The following is a 17775-nucleotide window of genomic DNA, read 5'->3' as shown; positions in this document are numbered from 1 at the left end:
TATGCTGCTGATTTTTACACTGCAGAATTAGCTACTGAGCTTGCCTTGCAACATGTTTCTATTGAACTAGGGATTTATCTGCAGAGCCGGGTTAACATAACAGGCACCCTAGCCTGCTGCCGTTCATCAACCCCATTCCCTCCCCATCTTCTGTACACATGGGCACATTTTTAACATTGGGTCTGTAGTATTGGGGATTGGTGCACAAAAAAGTTTAAAAGCTATTTTATCTCCTGCGAATCCCCAGTGCTTCCAAACCAATGCGGGCGTGGTTGGGCACCATGTGCCCCCCTTAAATTCTGCCGCCCTAGGCCTGGGCCTTTGTGGCCTTTCCACAAATCCAGGCCTGTGTATCTGTTATAGCATATGTGTTTTTAATATTATTTCCTCCCATTGGCAGGTATAGCCATCATAGCTTCATCATTCCCTAATATGTGTTTTAATATATTAATTTTTTTAAGTGCCTACTGTAAATATGAAATTGTGACTGACAAACAGTGGCATGATTTTGAGGACCCGGGTCTCCCTAGCAAAAAAAAAATCGAGGGCCTCCACTGCCCCTTTGTGATTTTGTGCAGGGAGTGGGTTCATGGGTTAGCAAATGCAACGGCATCATAATCAATTTAAAACATAAAAAAATAAAACAAATTGGGTGGCTACTAAGGATGTAGGTGTAGTTATACCACTGCACACATGTCTTTAAATGAGACAAAGTCTGTGAAATTTGTAATATTCTCTTCAGATCTGCATTACTCTGTAGAAAGTGTAGGCAGCCTTTGTCCCAAAAGATGTTGTTATACAACTCTCTACCTATCTGTCAGCATTCAGCTCTTACTAGGTGTATTATACAGGGCTGCAGTTGATCTGTGCAATTTCTGTAGCACAGGTAATCAAGCTTGCACACTGTTTTACAGATCAGGACATTCAAGTTCAGATATATCTGTGTATTTACAGACTAGCCCACAGCAGTAAGTCACACAAGACCATCACAACAGGGCTGGATAATCAGCATCACATTTACTGCTCTTTCTATGCTTCTCATCATTCAAGCAATAACTGAAAAATATATTATTTAATAAATATATGTAAGTTGTGATTTAAGCATTACATCACTGTACATGGTTTCTTCCACATATCTATCTGTAATTACACAATTCCTGGAAATGCTTCTTGCACTGGCCATTCATACAGTGGCATACCTGTTCTCATTTACATAGCAAATGTCCATGGATACAGAGTGTATACAAAAGCCTAATAATAGACCAAGGGTTGGTCTTACCAGTTAAAAAGGGCAACGTGAAAGAAACTGTTGGAATGTTGTGTGATTCTCAGTGGTAAAAACATACACATCCAAAGTAAAGGTAAGTGTTCATTCAGATTCTATTACGGGGCGTAACTTCATGATAGTTAAATACTAGTTATTATTTACACATTAGATAGAAAAAGTACCCATTAAAGGGGTGATTCACCTTTCCGTGTGTGTTATAGACTGGCCAATTCCAAGCAACTTTTCAATTGGCCATCATTATTTAGTTTTTATCGTTTTTTAATTATCTGCCTTTTTCTTTTGATTCTTTCAAGCTTTCAAATGCTCTGTAAAGCTACAAATTAATTGTTATTACTACTTTTTATTACTCATATTTCTATTCAGGCCTCTCCTATTTATATTCCAGTCTCCAATTCAAATCAGTGCATGGTTGCTAGGGTCATTTTGGCCCTAGCAACCAGATTGCCGTAATAGCAATCTGGAGAGCTGTTGAATAAAAAGCTAAATAACTCAAAAAACAACTAATAATAAAAAATGAAAACCCAATAGCAAATTGTCTCAGAATATCACTTTCTACATCATAATAAAAGGTAATTTAAAGATGAACAACCCCTATAAAATTGCATATATGCCTAGCAAGGCACATACATGTGTGCAAGATTCTTTATGCTGTTTGAAAACTGCTCATCCAAACAAATCAGATATATGGCAATGCCATTTACAGCGGTGCCTTATTTAAACAATTTTTTCTGACCATACATCTGGTTTAATGGCAAAATATGTTTTTGTGTGTTTTTATGGTTTAAATATATAAAGTGGCCTTAAGGCAAGGTTTTTCACATTATTACATCAAAGGGCTGTTGTACAGGCCCACAGACATATTAACCTAATGAAAACAAGAAGCCTGCCCCCCAAGTGTTAATTGCAAGTAAATGTGGGAGGTTTATCACAAGATACCATACATAGAAGATATCTTTAATTGACCTCTAAGGGGGTTATTTATCAAAGTCCTAATTTATCTCAATATTTTCTGCTACAAACTCCAATCAAATCAGCTCGAGTTTTTTATGCTCATTTATTATTACATTTTCCGAAAATTAGCTTTGCAGGAAAAAATCTGATTTGCACAAATTTTTCCATACAATTTTCAAGATTTGTTTCGGAATTTTCATCCGAAAACTTCAGGGTATTGCACGAAACCCAGCTTACATCAAAAAATCATTGGGACTTCTCTCATTGACTTCAACCTCACAGGTCTGAGATGCCACATTATCAGATTCTGACTTTTCCATCCTCTGGGTTTAATAAATTCTGAAAAATTTGTGATTTTTTAAAAGAATGATTTTATAAAAAAAAATCACAAATTTTCATGATTTTTGCATTCAGAGTTTAGTGAAAAACATCCCTAAGTGTGTTTTAATTTTAGTTTTAATTTCCATTTCATTGTTTTGCAAGCAATCCCCATAAAATTAAGAAGATTCTTATCCATAAAATGAGTATCCCTTACTGATATACATACAGTATATTCAGTGGCACTTTACAGACATTATACACATTATAGTATATATATAGTGGCGCTTACCAGGACCGCCATCAGAAATCGCAGGGCCACATACGACAAAATTTCCTGGACCCCCTATTGGTGGTCAGGGCCCCCCATAAAAACATTTGTGGCCAGGCCCCCCCCATTTAAAAATATTGGTGGCTAGGACCCCACATGAGAAAGAAAAATTGGTGGACAAAAAATTGGTGGCCAGGCCACCCCCCCACATTATAAGAAAATTGGTGGCCAGGGCCCCTTAAACATCCATGCCTTCCCGAAGTCAGCAGCTCTCAGAAAGACTTACCCTCGGGGCCCCCTACAACTTTCCCCCCTGTCCCCCCCTGATGGCGGCCCTGGAGCTTACAACTGAAAGTGTCTATCACATTTATACACAGTAGGGTCAATTTTATCAGGCTTTGCTTACCATTTGACTAATACATTTTGCAGTTCCTACTTTGCCTGTCCTTGGGATCTGTGAGTGCCTGCCATTTCTTTTCTTGGTATCAGTTTTATCAGGAGCCAATTAACTTCATTGTTGCTATGAGCTCTAGAGTTCAAGGATAGTTGCTGATCCCACAAATATCTACAATCGGATCAACCACACTAGAATTGAATTAATTGTATGGATATATACGTTAAGATTTTATACTTACAATATATTTTCTTTCCTAGATGCCTCGCTGAGCTATGTTGGGTTTTCAGGCAGTGTAGTTAGCTGATTGTGTTAACATAAAACTTGCAATCACTAGCTAAACTACCAGTAAAACTAAACATGAAAGTTCTGTCTGAAGTTCCTGTGAAAATTTGAACTTTTCATTGAAGATTCCTCATGATTCCTCATTTTTGATTATATTTATTGTCTTATCTGGGACTGTGCTGGACTGCTGAGACACTTTTAAAAACGTTCATGTTTATTAAAAAAAACATATATCTAAAACATATATCATAGTTTAAACTATTGTATGGTGGTACAGTACAGAGGGTAATAATTTGAACAAGATGGAGGATATTGGCAGTCTAGTAACCAGGCAGTGTAGTTAGATGATTTGATTTAATATCAATCACTAACTACACAGCTAGGTTAAGAGGACTAAAATGCAACAATGGAACCTTTTTATGGAAAATTAAAAACAGTTTTTTTTTGAAGATACAACACTAAAGTTTGCACTGATACTGCTTGTTGATGTAGTGACCAAAAACAGATTTATTGTGAGGGTTGATTTTCATTATCCTAATTCATTTTATTGTGGAAGATATATTGGGTGGAAGATAGAAAACCATTATTGTCTGTCACTTGTTAAACTTCAGAATAAAGGATGGATACAAAAAACATTGTAATAATGGTCTTTTACTTTGTTTATATTTTGGAACACATTCGATTTGTACTGTATTAGGAAATTCCAGAAAATATTCACTCATTAACATTAGTGGAGTTCACAGTTTTATTCTCCTACTATATGCAAACACACACAGTTTCAGAAGTTAATTAAACTGTAAAGTGTGATGAAAGTAGAACCTGTCTCTTACAAATGCAGTCAATTACCCATTAACCACATCTTTACTGCCATGTCCAGAATCCAACAAATATTCATGCAATTCTTGAAGATGTCATGACATAAAGGTCAATCCATGAAAATTGTCAACTCCTGGCTATCCACTGGGATGATAAAGAAAAGATTGTTCTATCCACCCTATAGCATTTTGGGCATTAGGTTATTGCTGGGTCTCATAGTCTCTATATAGTCTCTACATCCTAGAGTAAGCAATTGTTTGCACCTAAGCTACAAATTCATCATTGGATCTGTTTCATCTAAAAAGTCAATCCATGGACCCAGGGGCAGAAACATATGGAAAGCAGACTCATTAGCTGCCTGGAGTGCAGGGTTGAAGTACAGAGAGCCCAGTTGCAATATATGTGTACAAAACCAAAAATATAAACACAGGTTTATATTGCACAATTGTAGTAACCAATTCATTTTTCCAATAGCAGTTCAAAGAAAATTGCTGACTGTTTGGTATGGAAACTGCAATTCGTTATTAAAACGAATGAGAAGCTCCTTGGCAATATTCTGGCACTGCCAGTGCATTTATAGATGAGTCTCAACAGGTGCCTTGACTATAGGGATGAAAAAAATGAAATACGAAAAAAAAGCATTTCACTCTACAGGTCCAAATAAAAAAAATGTATTGATGAAAAATAGCCCAGAGGACTGTTAGGGCTGATAGCCAAGGTAACCTACTGTTTTACTCACATGTATATCAGGTTACCAACACACAGCAAGTCAAGCTGCTACTAAGGAAAGGCAACTTCTAACAGAGTTCACAAACTGTTACTGTGATTAAGTGCCCCTCCCAATTAGTGACTTATATTGTCTCTTACCTGCATGTCCAGGAGAATGAGGGAGATGCTGTGTGTCCTGTATGCCTTTTGCTTCATCGACAGTCCCTTAAAATAACCACATCAGGAAAAAAAAATTGCCAGCGTTGCTTTAGTGTGTAAACATTACCAGCTGAAGTAGATTTCAAAAAATGGGGCTTTGTGGCCTAATATTTAGTCATGTGCAAATGAAAGCCAGTTCCTAGTCACATTTGGTCACTGGTTGCTAAAGAAACCCTGGCTGACGGATGCCTTTTCTTTATGGTGCAAGCCCAGACTTGCCTAGGGATCTCATTTTAATCTTAGTAAGAATGCTTTGCTTACAACTGTCTGATAAATATGGATAACTGTATTTTTACAGAGTTAAGATCAGTTTCAGCATTGCAGGTTGCAAATCCACTAATGGGTGAATTCATACCTCCCAACATTTTGGAAGTAAAAAGAGGGACAAAAATTTTTTTCACGCACGTAGCGCAGCAATTTTTTGACCACACCCCTTTCTGTGGCCACACTCCCTAATTACCATGTTTGTTTTACAAAATGGCAGGCAGGTTATGAAAGTTTGAAAATATTTCTCCTTATCTAAACTGTGTTTTTGTGTCTCAAAATTGTTACAAAGTATCTTATTTGCACCTGTTAGCTGTTCTGGGCTCTCTGCTAAAAGCCAATTAAGTGAGAATCTTTGTTTCTTTTTCTGGCTGTTCAGTTCAGAGAAAAGATGGACTTTCCAGTACAAATGAGGGACTGCGGGTTTGAGCTGTCAAAAGAGGGACTGTCCCTCCGAAAAAGGGACAGTTGGGAGGTATGGTGAATTTTCGCCAGTGAAGAATCCGCCACACTTTGCGCCGCTTCTCCAGGCACAAGTTTATACCACTATGCTAAGTCACTAAAATGCGAAGTTGCGTCTCTGTAGCTGAACGCTGGCATAGTTTCGCTAGTGTTAATTCGTCAGTGTGAGTATTTCATAGCGAATTTTCCATGTGTTCTTTTCTGCCTAGTGACTTCGTTAGTACTCTTACACTTAGGTTAATTTGAATAGGGTGGATACATATAGGTCGTATTGATGTCTTTATTAGAGATGCTGGTGCAAATGCTTGCACTTATTATTACACATGTCCAAGGAAGCAAAATAAAGACAAAAGAGATCCTCTAATGCCCTAGACATGAGCCCACCCTAAAACAAATGTGGCATGCCCCTCAAATGGTTAGAAAAAAAATGTAACACAAACATTTTTAATAGTTAGGACTTTTGAAGGCAATCCCACTTTAAAATATGAATTTTTTTTTAGATCTTTTATGACTTTCCGGCATACAGGGTATTATTTCACTGAAATAAGATTGAGGAGGATGAAGCTTCCTCTTATCAGTTCACCTGGTCTAAATTGGCGAAGGAAACTCTAGCAAAAGGGGTAGCGTTTTGTAAAATTCGCACTTTAGTGAATATGTGGAGTAACGATTGTTCACCTGTGCAAAAATTCGGGTGCAAAACTACACTAACTATGGTCTCTTTCGCTAGCAAATTGTCCTCTACTCCTGTTAGTAAATTGGCAAAGTCCCTACGTTGGATTTCTTGCAACTCTTCGCTAGCGACGACCACTTCAACCTTTAGTAAATCTACCGCTTAAATTAATCTGCAAGAAACCTCCAAAATTGTATCTGTTTGTAAGATGTAGACGTAGACTGAGATGTAAGCATTTGGCCTGTATAGAACAAGTACAATATGCCGTTCTCTAGCAAACAACATGTATCTAGCTGATGTTCAACAGAATCCCCTACCACATTCATTTAACTCTGTTGACTGTTAGAAATGTAGAATCCATGTCACTTGCAAAAAAGTTACTGAGGATGAGAATAAGGTTGAGGGCTCATTTTAAAAAAAATCACAATGAAATAAAAAAGAGAAAAACACTGTTTATATAGTCTTACATTTTTTTTTATTTCAATACATTTTTATTGTTTATCACAGCATTTGTGTACAGACAATTATTGCTATCAAACAGCACAAATCTACATGTCGACGTGTACAAACAATAAGCAATAAGAACTATAACATATTTTAACGTATATTTGCTGTGTGAACCAAAGTTCGTACATTCGTAAATGAACATATTGAGTACATAAGCACCTTATAATGAAAATAAAATAAAAAGTAAAATAATAAAATAAAATAATAAACCTCTTCTGCACTGAGACTAAATAAAAACTAGAATATTGGGAGCTCCAGGCCCATATCTAGGTTAACAAATGCTGGTCATTTTTTCTTGGGACATAATCCAGTCAACTCTAGACTTAACTTTGTTTATAGGAATTTGCTTCTGTTTCCAGGCTCCCGCTAGGGGCGTAACTACAGAGGAAGCAGACCCTGCGGCTGCAGGGGGGCCCAGGAGGTACAGGGGGCCCCATGAGGCTCTCATTGATGAGCAATTTGAACATATATTGGTAAAACAGGACAAACACTGGATATGCTGGGGCCCAGCAACATCTAGTTACGCCACTGGCTCCCGCATAGGTCCTCTTAGCAGCCAACATTATGAAAGAGAATAAGTGAAACTGGGTATTGGTAAGTTCTTGAGGTTTAATGTTAAGCAGGGCTATCACAGGGTCTCTGGGCAAGGAAACCTCAAAAACAGAATAAATCATGTTAAAAACCCTTATCCAAAATCTCCGAGCTCCCGAACAAGTCCACCATGTATGAAACGTCGTGCCTATTTCCCCACAGCCTCTGAAGCACCCGGGATCCGCATAGTTCTTACATTTTAAGTAGTGCTTTATTCTTTAGTAATGCAATAGCTCTGGCCTAGTAGAGCTTACAGTCTAATTTCTCTGAGAAGAGAAGCTAAACCAGGGCAGAGTTTGCAATCATCAATTACTTTTTATGATGAGGTAAGTAAGATGCTGGACAGTAGATGTGATCTATTTGGATATTGCGAAAAGCATTTGATACAGTGCTCCACAAACAACTGCTTTCTAAACTAAGGTCTGTTGGGCTTAATGCAATCATTTGCACATGAATAGGAAACTGGCTACAGGATCAGGTACACAGGGTGGTTGTTAATGGCACATTCTCTACTTGGAGTAGAGATCCCCGGCCTAACCTGCTCTACCTGTCAATTAGTTCATTGGTGTCCCTACCTCATATTTATAACCAATTACCTGCAGAAAAAGTTACAAAGATTCTAAGTTGTACTTTTGTTTGTTATTCATTTAATGATGTCACTGTTAAATCTTGATTGTTCTCGTTTATTGGTAGCGAGGGAAAAGACAAAGTGTATGTGAAAAAGGCGTTGCAGGAAGCAAAGTTGATGCCTCATTGTTTCTCTGGTGAACCAACGTAATCCATTGTGTGACATTATTCAGTGTAAAGGCCCTGGGCTTGCCCGAACATGTAGGGAATGTAACAACAGTAGAAAGTTTGAAATCGCTTTTCTGGATGTGCTTCACTAACCCTAATGATGTCTCTCAGCACAAGTTAATCTTTGAATATCCAGCATGGAGTGGGTTCATTAATTACTGGGGACATAATACAAGTGACATTTTTGAGGTTACATGAATCAACTTTTTCTGTGGTAATCTGTATATTTTATGGTCTCATAAAAAAATCATATATATTTTACTTATTTAGATGTTCCCATTTATTGCCAGCTAATGATAACAGAACTCTATCACAAGCCAATCTCCTAATTAAGGACAGGCAGGTAACTTATGGCTTGTGACAGGGATAAAAGGGATGGTAGAATGCAGTGCATATCAGGAAGGGAGGAGAAGTGGGAAATGTGTGAGGAGAAGAGAGGGGGGTCACAATTTTGTGAAAAAAAGTGTAGTGAGACAAAGCCACCATTGGAGAGCCAATTGATCTTCTGGGGAGTAAAAAAACCCAGCATATTTAACCACACTAAGGGCTCTTAAAGACGAGCGTTTTTACCTGCGCTCCCCTGCGTTCCGTTTTTCTGCGTTCAGCCGCAGGGGAGCACAGGGATAGACACATTACATTTTTTCCAATGGGGCTGTACTCACACAGAGGCGTGTAGGCACCGAACGCAGGTTGAGACGCAACATGCTGCATTTTTCCTGCGTTCGGCGCCTACACGCCCCTGTGTGAGTACAGCCCCATTCTAAAAAATGTAATGTGTCTATCCCTGCGCTCCCCTGCGGCTGAACGCAGAAAAATGGAACGCAGGGGAGCGCAGGTAAAAACGCTCGTCTGTAAGAGCCCTTAGTAATGTTTCATGGAGGCAAGGGGAACACAAAAAAGCAATACACAATAGTGTCAAAACAGCATAGGAAAGAAGCAGAGTGAGGTATCTGTATGAAATGCTGTTAAATCTGTATGAAATGCTGTTAAATCTGTATGAAATGCTGTTAAATCTGTATGAAATGCTGTTAAATCTGTATGAAATGCTGTATCTCACATTCACTGACAGTCAAAGTTGCAAAGATACCAACCGTGTAATGATAGCAACACAGAAGTTATCAGCAGGTGCTATGGTCAATAATCTCTCCTGGGGTGAATGTAATACAGTTTTTGTATTTGTGCAGGAGTAGACTCAGTCAATTATTTTGAAGGGGGCTGTACTCACACAGACGCATGTAAGCGCCAAACGCAAGGTTGGGACCCAGCATGTTACATTTCACCTGCATTTGGCGCTTACATGCGTCTGTGTGAGTACAGCCCCCTTCAAAATAATTGACTGCATCTACTCCTGCACTCCCCTGCGGGTGAACAGAAGAAAGTGCAACGCAGGGGAATGCAGGTAAAAACAGCTGTGTGTAAGAGCTGACTGCTTCTCACTGTTTCCAACTTACAATTTGCTTATTACAGCCCTCTGGTGGCACAATGTGAGTAATGCAGTCACAGTTTTCATGTAAAGGTTCATGGTCGCTGTAGCTGCAAGCCCAGAATGTAAAATCCCTGTCCTTTCTACTCAAATACTGCACAGGGGACTCTGACAATACTTCTCATGACACCGTTCTTTACTTTTTCTTGATTTTATTTATTTGTAGATACCATAAATGTTCTCTCGCACAAAGGTTATGGGACTCAGTTCATTAGCTGGAAAATATTCTCCCTACATCTTTGCAGTTTTTGCTGAACTACACATCAAATAATGGGCCTTTTATTCTACTGTATTCTGGGTCAGACAACAGTCATGAGTTTATGTTGTTCCTATAGGCCCTTTCAGTAAACTTGACGCTGCCCAGAGGTCTCAATTAGAGAACAGTTTACTCCAGTGTACCCTTGTAGTAAAATGCATTAAAAAGTGAAGAACACCACATCCATAAATGCCCGTATTAAAGAGCCCTTACATTATAGACAAACACTGTGGGGCAGATGTATCAAGGGTCAAATTTCGAGGGGTTAAATCCCTCGAAATTCGACTGGGGAATAGAATCGAATAGGGATTTCGGGCGAATTTACGCGCTGGCGAATAGTCGAATGGGCGAATATTCGCCCGGCGAATAGTTGAGCGATTGAATATTTGATCGAAGGATTTCCATTCGTTCGATCGATCGAATGCCTTTTTATACGATCAAAAACGTAGAAAAAAAAGCCTATGGGACTTTCCCATAGGCTTTTAAAGCAATTCGGTAGGTTTAATCTGGCGAAGTAGGCAGTCGAGTGATTTTTAATAGAGACAGTACTTCGACTATCGAATGGGCGAATAGTCGCATCATTTTTTCGCTCGATCTATTCGAATCATTCTACTCAGGCGAATTTACGCCAATTCGATAGTCGAGGAGCACAAAAAACTCCTCGAAATTCGAGTTTTTTTCCCTCTATTCATTCACCCGAGCTTAGTGAATGTGCCCCACATGTGTGTCAAAGTAATTACACTCTAATTGTGAAAACACTCCAGACATAGCTCCATTTCACTTGTGGTGTCAGCAGCAGTGTCAAATGTGTAATAATAATAATATGGCATATACCATATAGGTATAGGATACGTTATGCGAAAACCTGTTATCTATAAAGTTCCGAATTATGGGAAGGCCATTTCCTATAGCCTCTATTATAATTAAATCATTCAACATTTTAATACCTATTTCTTTTTTCTCTGTAATAATAAAACAGTAGCGTCTACTTGATCCCAACTAAGATATAATTCATCTTTATTGGTGGGAAAAAACAACCCAATTGGGTGTATTTAATGTTTTAATTATTTGTAGCAAACTTAAGGTATGAAGTTCCAAAGTACGGAGAAATACCTTATTTGGAAAACCTCAGGTCCCAAGAATTCTGGATTCTGTTGGTCCCATATCTTTGTTTACTTTCCTCTTTCTGCAATTAAATGACATCCTGCTCTGTACAGGTATGCAACCTGTTATCCAGAATGCCTGGGACCTGGGGTTTTCCGGATAATGGATTTTTCCATAATTTGCATCTTCATACCTTAAGTCTACTAGAAAATCATGTAAACATAAAATAACCCATATAGGCTGTTTTTTCTTCCAGTAAGGATTAATTATATCTTAGTTTGGATCAGGTACAATGTACTGTTTTATTATTACGGAGAAAAAGGGAACAATTTTTTAAACATTTTGATTATTTAATTATAATGGAGTCTATGGGATGCGGCCTTTCCGTAACTCTGAACTTTCTTTATAACAGGTTTCTGGATATAAGATCCCATACCTGTATTTGCAAAATAGCTGAAAGAGTTAATGACAGAATACAATGCATTTGCCCCTGACTCCCAATCACAGATATGTAGAACACCTGTCGTGTAGGAAATAGACAGCGCCTAGACTATTTAATCCTGAATGTGGCAGTTACTGTTCTGCAAAGGAAGCTTGTACTCAGGTTGGTGTGGAGAGGTTTGGGTGCAGTACAGCATCAGTGTTGGGTTTTAAGCAAATTGTTAAATCATGTTTAAACTTTTGATTTCAGTTGAGAGCTAATTGTGGTGCTGGGTGAGCATGCAATGTAGTTTTAACTGTTAAACTGCACTAAATCCTAGATTGTGGAGTTTTCTTGGGTTCTAGCCATGATCTGTTTTCAGAATGTGGTGTGTTCTACCTTGGTAATGACTTACTGTAATGGTTTCAAAAGCTAGTCTGTAGGACGTGCTGGAGAAAAGAATGAATGGCCAGTTAGGAAAGGCTCTAATGACTTTTTTTACTTGTTGGGAGTTTATGAATGTGTAACCAGTCTTTGCAGTGTATCCAGAACTGGGGCACTTATCTGGAGGATGTAGTGTATGTATATGTTAACAAATTATGTATATTTTATGCCAGCCTAACGGCCACTTAACAGAAATATGTAAATGGGACTGTCTTGTGAAACTCCCTCACACTAACTGAAAACTAACTGTCCTCTACCCTCTCTCCTCAATCACAGCAGAGTTTGTAACCTTTGCTCAATAGCTTGACTTTAGGTAAATTTAGTTAGATATGCAACTGTTTGCAAGTCCTGGAGAGCTATGTTTGGCTTAGCTAAACAAATATAACAATTTTCCATTGACATTTCTGGTAGGAAAAAATATGTAAATTAGCACAATGTAATGTGTAAATTTACATACTAACTTTAAATCTAAAACATTTGCTTTAAAATAAGACGCTACCACAATATTGTCAACTTACTTGGAAGTATAGGGCTATACTAACCTCTTTGTGGCTCTGCAATATTTATATTCTTTAAAACAACTTTGTGGTAGTATGATAGAAACTGGGTAGTACATCACTGACCTATAGTGTATCATTTTTCCAGGGGCTGCAGAGATTTTGGAATACTTTGCTAGATACAGCACTTTTTTACCTGTGGGAAGGACTTTATCTGCTTATTAGTCCTTGTGTTTAGAATAGATTGGGTTCCACTCCCACTGTTTACCTCTGTGTAATGTTCCATACAGATGGGGCCATGACATGGGTAAGGTTGGAGACTTAAAGGAGAACTAAACCCTAAAAAGCAATGTGGCAAAAATGCCATTTTATATATGAACTTATTGCACCAGCCTAAAGTTTCAGCTTCTCAATAGCAGCAATGATCCAGAACTTTAAACTTGTCACGGGGGGGTCACCATCCTTGGAAGCGTCTGCGACACTCGCATGCTCTGAGAATCTGTTGAGAAGCTAAGCTTTAGGGGTTGTCACAAAATTACAAGCGGGAAATAAGGGTTGTCTGTAATATAAACTGATGGAAGTGGTGTTGAATTTAATTGTCAAAATTGTGTAACTGCAACTATCCGAGTTAGGATTAAGCTAAACTGATCCATAGCCCAGCCCTCTCAACTAGCACCCATCTGTATTTGCTTTTACAGCTTTTCCATCCTCTGTGCTGTTATTAGAAAGTAACCATGAAAGAAGAAATTGCCGCCACTGTTGTGTTCCTGACAATGCTGGTGAAAAAGCACAAGCAGCTGAGCAAGCAGAAAATTGAAAAATTTGCAGCTAAATTAACAACTTTATTATTTGCAAAATATAAGACTCATTGGTATGCAGAGAACCCAACAAAAGGACAAGCATTCCGGTAAGATGGGGCCTGGAAATGTGCAAATTGTCTAGTGCACTACATAAATCTGGAAAAGGCCCCCCCCCCCAATTTGGCCTTCTCCTTTTTTAATAAGGCTGCTCTGTACAGAATTACCCAGTTGGCATATCTTGGAGATTCTGTGCTGGTTTTCTAAAACAGGATTTCCAATTTAACTTTTTAAATCTAAGGCAATTTGGGTAATCTGGGATACTTGTTCTGACCTCTTCCTTGTAGGCTCATGGTTTGTTTGTATGCACAGACTGTGGTGTGGGTGTTCAAGGAAGGGTATCTAAGCTTCATGGTAACCATAATGCATTTGAAGCCAAAGGTGGGTACCTGCTTTAAAGAACTCAAGATCATGGTTCATACCTGCTTGAGATGCAACATGGTTTCCCATAAATATAGCTCCATTGTTCATTAGCTGGCTGTATGCAGTTTCTGTAATCTGCCTAACTGGTAAATTAATAAACAAATTTGCCATAGTTTGGACCTTATTTTGTAATTGTCTCCTTTCTTTCAAGCTGTATAAGGATTAACGAATGCCAAGCTTTAGATGCAGTCTTGGAGAAAGCATGCACAGAAAGTAATGTGGACTTCAATGAACTTGGCCTGCCGAAGGAGATGACTATATGGGTTGATCCATTTGAAGTATGTTGCAGGTAGGCAATACAGATTAAGGGGCAGGTTTGGCAAATGGCATTGATAATACGATTCTAAAAATCCCATAGGAATGAATAGAACATGGGTGAGTTCTAATATCACATGCATCTGCCCCTAAATATGATGGTGTGGGAATTTTGTAGGGTTCAGTTGCTGTAACTGAGGCTATTGATTTCACTTTAGGTATGGAGAAAAAAATGATCCATTTACAATTGCAAGCTTTAAAGGCAAAGATGGCTACAATGCTCCTAAACGAATTAGCAATGCAGTTGAGAAGGCCACATCTGATTATCATTCTGGCACCTCTTCTGATGAGGAACCAACCAACAAAGAGCCAAAGACCATTCCTAAAGTTAGCAATCCCAACAGTATTTACCAGGTAACATGGAAATGTCTACCAACTTATTTTTTTTCCTGCCAAATTAATTGCATGTACACGTAGTGAGTTGCTAGTTTTAAAACTCTAACTGGCAATTTAATATCTAGTGGTCAGTAGAGCCTGCTGACTCACTCAGTCAAGCATGAACTCTATGTGCAGGGGGAAATAATCTAGAATACTGTTTTACTGGACTTTTTTTTTTTTTTTTTTTTTAATAATCCTGATTGTAATTGCTTGTCTTGTATAAGCCAGTTAACTTTGTCCTCTTACTTTAAAGGAACAGTAACCCAAAAAAAAATGAGTGGTTTAAAGGAATGGCAATATAATGGACTGATGTTTTGCACTGGTAAAATTGGTGGCGTTTGCTTCAGGAACAGTACTATAGTTTATATAAACAATTGGCAGTGTAGCCATGGGGGGGGGGGCAGCCACTCTAGCACTAGATACACAATGGATAACAGATCAGATTGGAAGAATACCATTGTATACTACAGAACTTATTGGTTATCTGTTTGTGTATCCTGTGCCTTTTCTCCTGGCCACACCACAGCTTATTTATATAAACTATAGCGGTATTTCTAAAGTGCAGGGCAGCATGACTATTTCTATTACTTTAAAGGAACAGTGACACCATAAAAGTAGTTGCTCATGAAGAAATCTCATTGTGACTTATCTCCTAGTGTGCAGACTACACTCAAGCCATTCCATCTTGGTCCCAGTATCCTCGCAGAAAGAACTATCAGAATGATGGATATCCACACCAGCCTATGCCCTATTATCCTCAGCAAAAACCTTACAAAGCCTTCAGGCGGTCTGCTTCTACTTTTTCAGGCCCTCGTGTTGATAGATACCATTGGGTGAATATGAAACGCTGATGGCCATATCACAGCACTTAATGTATGTCTCTTGTTTTAACTCATGAAATATTGTTTTTATGATAAGCTTTTAATAATTTTATCTGTTTGTCATGCTCCAATCTATCCAATGGCTATTTTAAAAAATGAATAAATTAACTAACTTGTTTTATTAATCTGCAGTTTGTTTCTGGTTATTAGAGTTTGGTATTTTAAGCATAAAAGGGAAAATCTGTAACCTAACTATGCTTCTTGGTCTTGGCTGCTGTATTGGTACAATGTACTCGCTTCTCCTCCCCCCCCACTTAAATGTTACTACTTCACAAAGCTTTCATATTAGCACCATCCTAGAAATCCAAGGTGGATAGTAATGTCAAAGCATATCCTTGATTGACTATGGTAGATCCAGGACACAAAGTACAAATGTGCCCACAGACAAATCATCCAGTGCTCTGCATACCTTTTTCATTAATTTTTAAAATAGAATGCAATCCACTTTAGTAGACTGTATTCAGTTTAAAACTTGGGTTACCAAACACTGGCTGATAAACAAGGGACTTTAATGGCCTGCAACTGGGCCTGCCCAACTAATATATCTGGATAAAAATGTGTGTCAGGCAGGCTTGAAAAAATGCTGTTGGGTCAAGTAGAACACTTATGCAGGACTCCATAGGCTACAGTATATGGTCTATCCCCAGGGCCAATGCCAACTATTGGATCTGCCCTATATGTGATTAAGATCACATTCCAGTGCAGAGGAACTCTGGAAGAAGTGCAGGACTGCTTTTACTTAATAGGCTATGGGCACAGGGTCTAAAGGCCCATACACTCTTGCAGGCTGAGAAGCTCCTTGTCACTGCTCCATCTGAGCTGCTTCCACATGTGTGCGCACATAGAGCAGAGGTTGACCAGAAGATGCCACCTTGTGTGTATTTCAACTGACTTCTACTACATGTGTACACAGGAGGATATAATTTTTTAGATCAATGGAGTGGATCCCCTTCCTCTCTGGTTGAGAGCAGCAGAACTCTCAGCCTGTGTGCCCATAGCTTTAAGCTATACTTACTGGGGCAAGTGCCAAACACGAAGTGCATGACCTTGCAAAATGCACTAGGGTTGCCACTTAACTATTTCACCAGACTAGCTGGTTCCTTTCATGCCATCTTGCCTTTTAGCCAGAGGCATTGTAAAGTATATCTACAATTTAAAAAAAAACAAATTTTGGCAAATTTTTTTTTTTTATATTTAACTTTAATCTGGCATGGGGCTAGATAATGCAAGTTTCCCAGGTGTCCCCAGTCGTAATTTGTGTGCTGATAATCTTGTCACTCTTTACTGCTGCACTCCAAATTGGGAGTGATGACGACGACCCTTCCTCCTCCACCCCCCCAGCAGCCAAACAATAGAATAATGTGAAGGTAACCGCTCCCTGACACAACAACCCTGGTAGATCTGAGAATAGCACTCCATTGTAGAAATTAAAGTCCTGCTGCGACGCCTTCAGTTATCTTGAGTAGGAGGAACAATAGTCTTTCTGAAAGTAGTTAATCAAGAAGAGCTGGCTCTTTTAAAAATACAGTTTCAGGCAGAATGACCTGAGATAGCTGGCTACACACCAGTATTTCAAGTAAAAATTATATTCTTGTTGGTTCAGGAATAAAGTGCCAACTGCACTTCCCACAGGCTAATATACACAAATGATAAAAGGACACCAGGAGGTTTTTGCAATAAAACAGAACAAAATTGTTTATTTGTCAGAGAAATGATCTACCTTACAAATCCAAAGACATAGGCAGAATAGATATTCACAAGGCTAGGACGGTCAGAGACCGATGAATGTGAATCCCTGCAGATGTAGTCAAGGTAGTACAGCACACCTCCAGGCAGAAAGAGGTCTGGATCTCACCCAATGGAGTAGTAAGGGAGGACAATCTATTGCACCCTATCCACTGTGTCCCTTCGCTGTAGGCAATCTTACAGCCTGGGAAGTCTTACTCTCCTAGAGAGTACTATAACAGATCTTAATCTGTCGCTAAAAAAAAAAAAAAAAAAAAAAAAAACTTACTACATCCTTTGGTAGTTTAAACCTAAACCTACCGAGGTACAATGTTAGCCTATGGGGACCTTCCCCATTACTCTAAGGTTTTTTTGATCGAAAATCCTTCGATCGATTAAAATCCTTCGATTCGAACGATTTTTCATTCGATCGTAGGATTTGCGGTAACTCC

General features: G+C 38.7%; 1 protein-coding gene across 1 annotated transcript; it reads left to right on the top strand.

Moving 5' to 3' along the window:
- Positions 1 to 13439: 13439 nt before the first annotated feature.
- On the top strand, positions 13440 to 15723 carry btg4.S (BTG family member 4 S homeolog; the record flags this gene model as incomplete). The annotated part of the gene is given in 4 exon segments (NM_001088080.1): positions 13440 to 13651; positions 14176 to 14313; positions 14498 to 14693; positions 15374 to 15723. Coding segments are annotated over 4 exon segments (702 nt in total). The 3' UTR covers positions 15569 to 15723.
- Positions 15724 to 17775: the final 2052 nt, after the last annotated feature.

This window comes from Xenopus laevis, chromosome 7S (genome assembly GCF_017654675.1).
Source record: "Xenopus laevis strain J_2021 chromosome 7S, Xenopus_laevis_v10.1, whole genome shotgun sequence".
Lineage (NCBI taxonomy): Eukaryota > Metazoa > Chordata > Amphibia > Anura > Pipidae > Xenopus > Xenopus laevis.
Note: the sequence above shows the minus strand (reverse complement) of the source record. Positions and strands in the feature narration are given on the sequence as shown.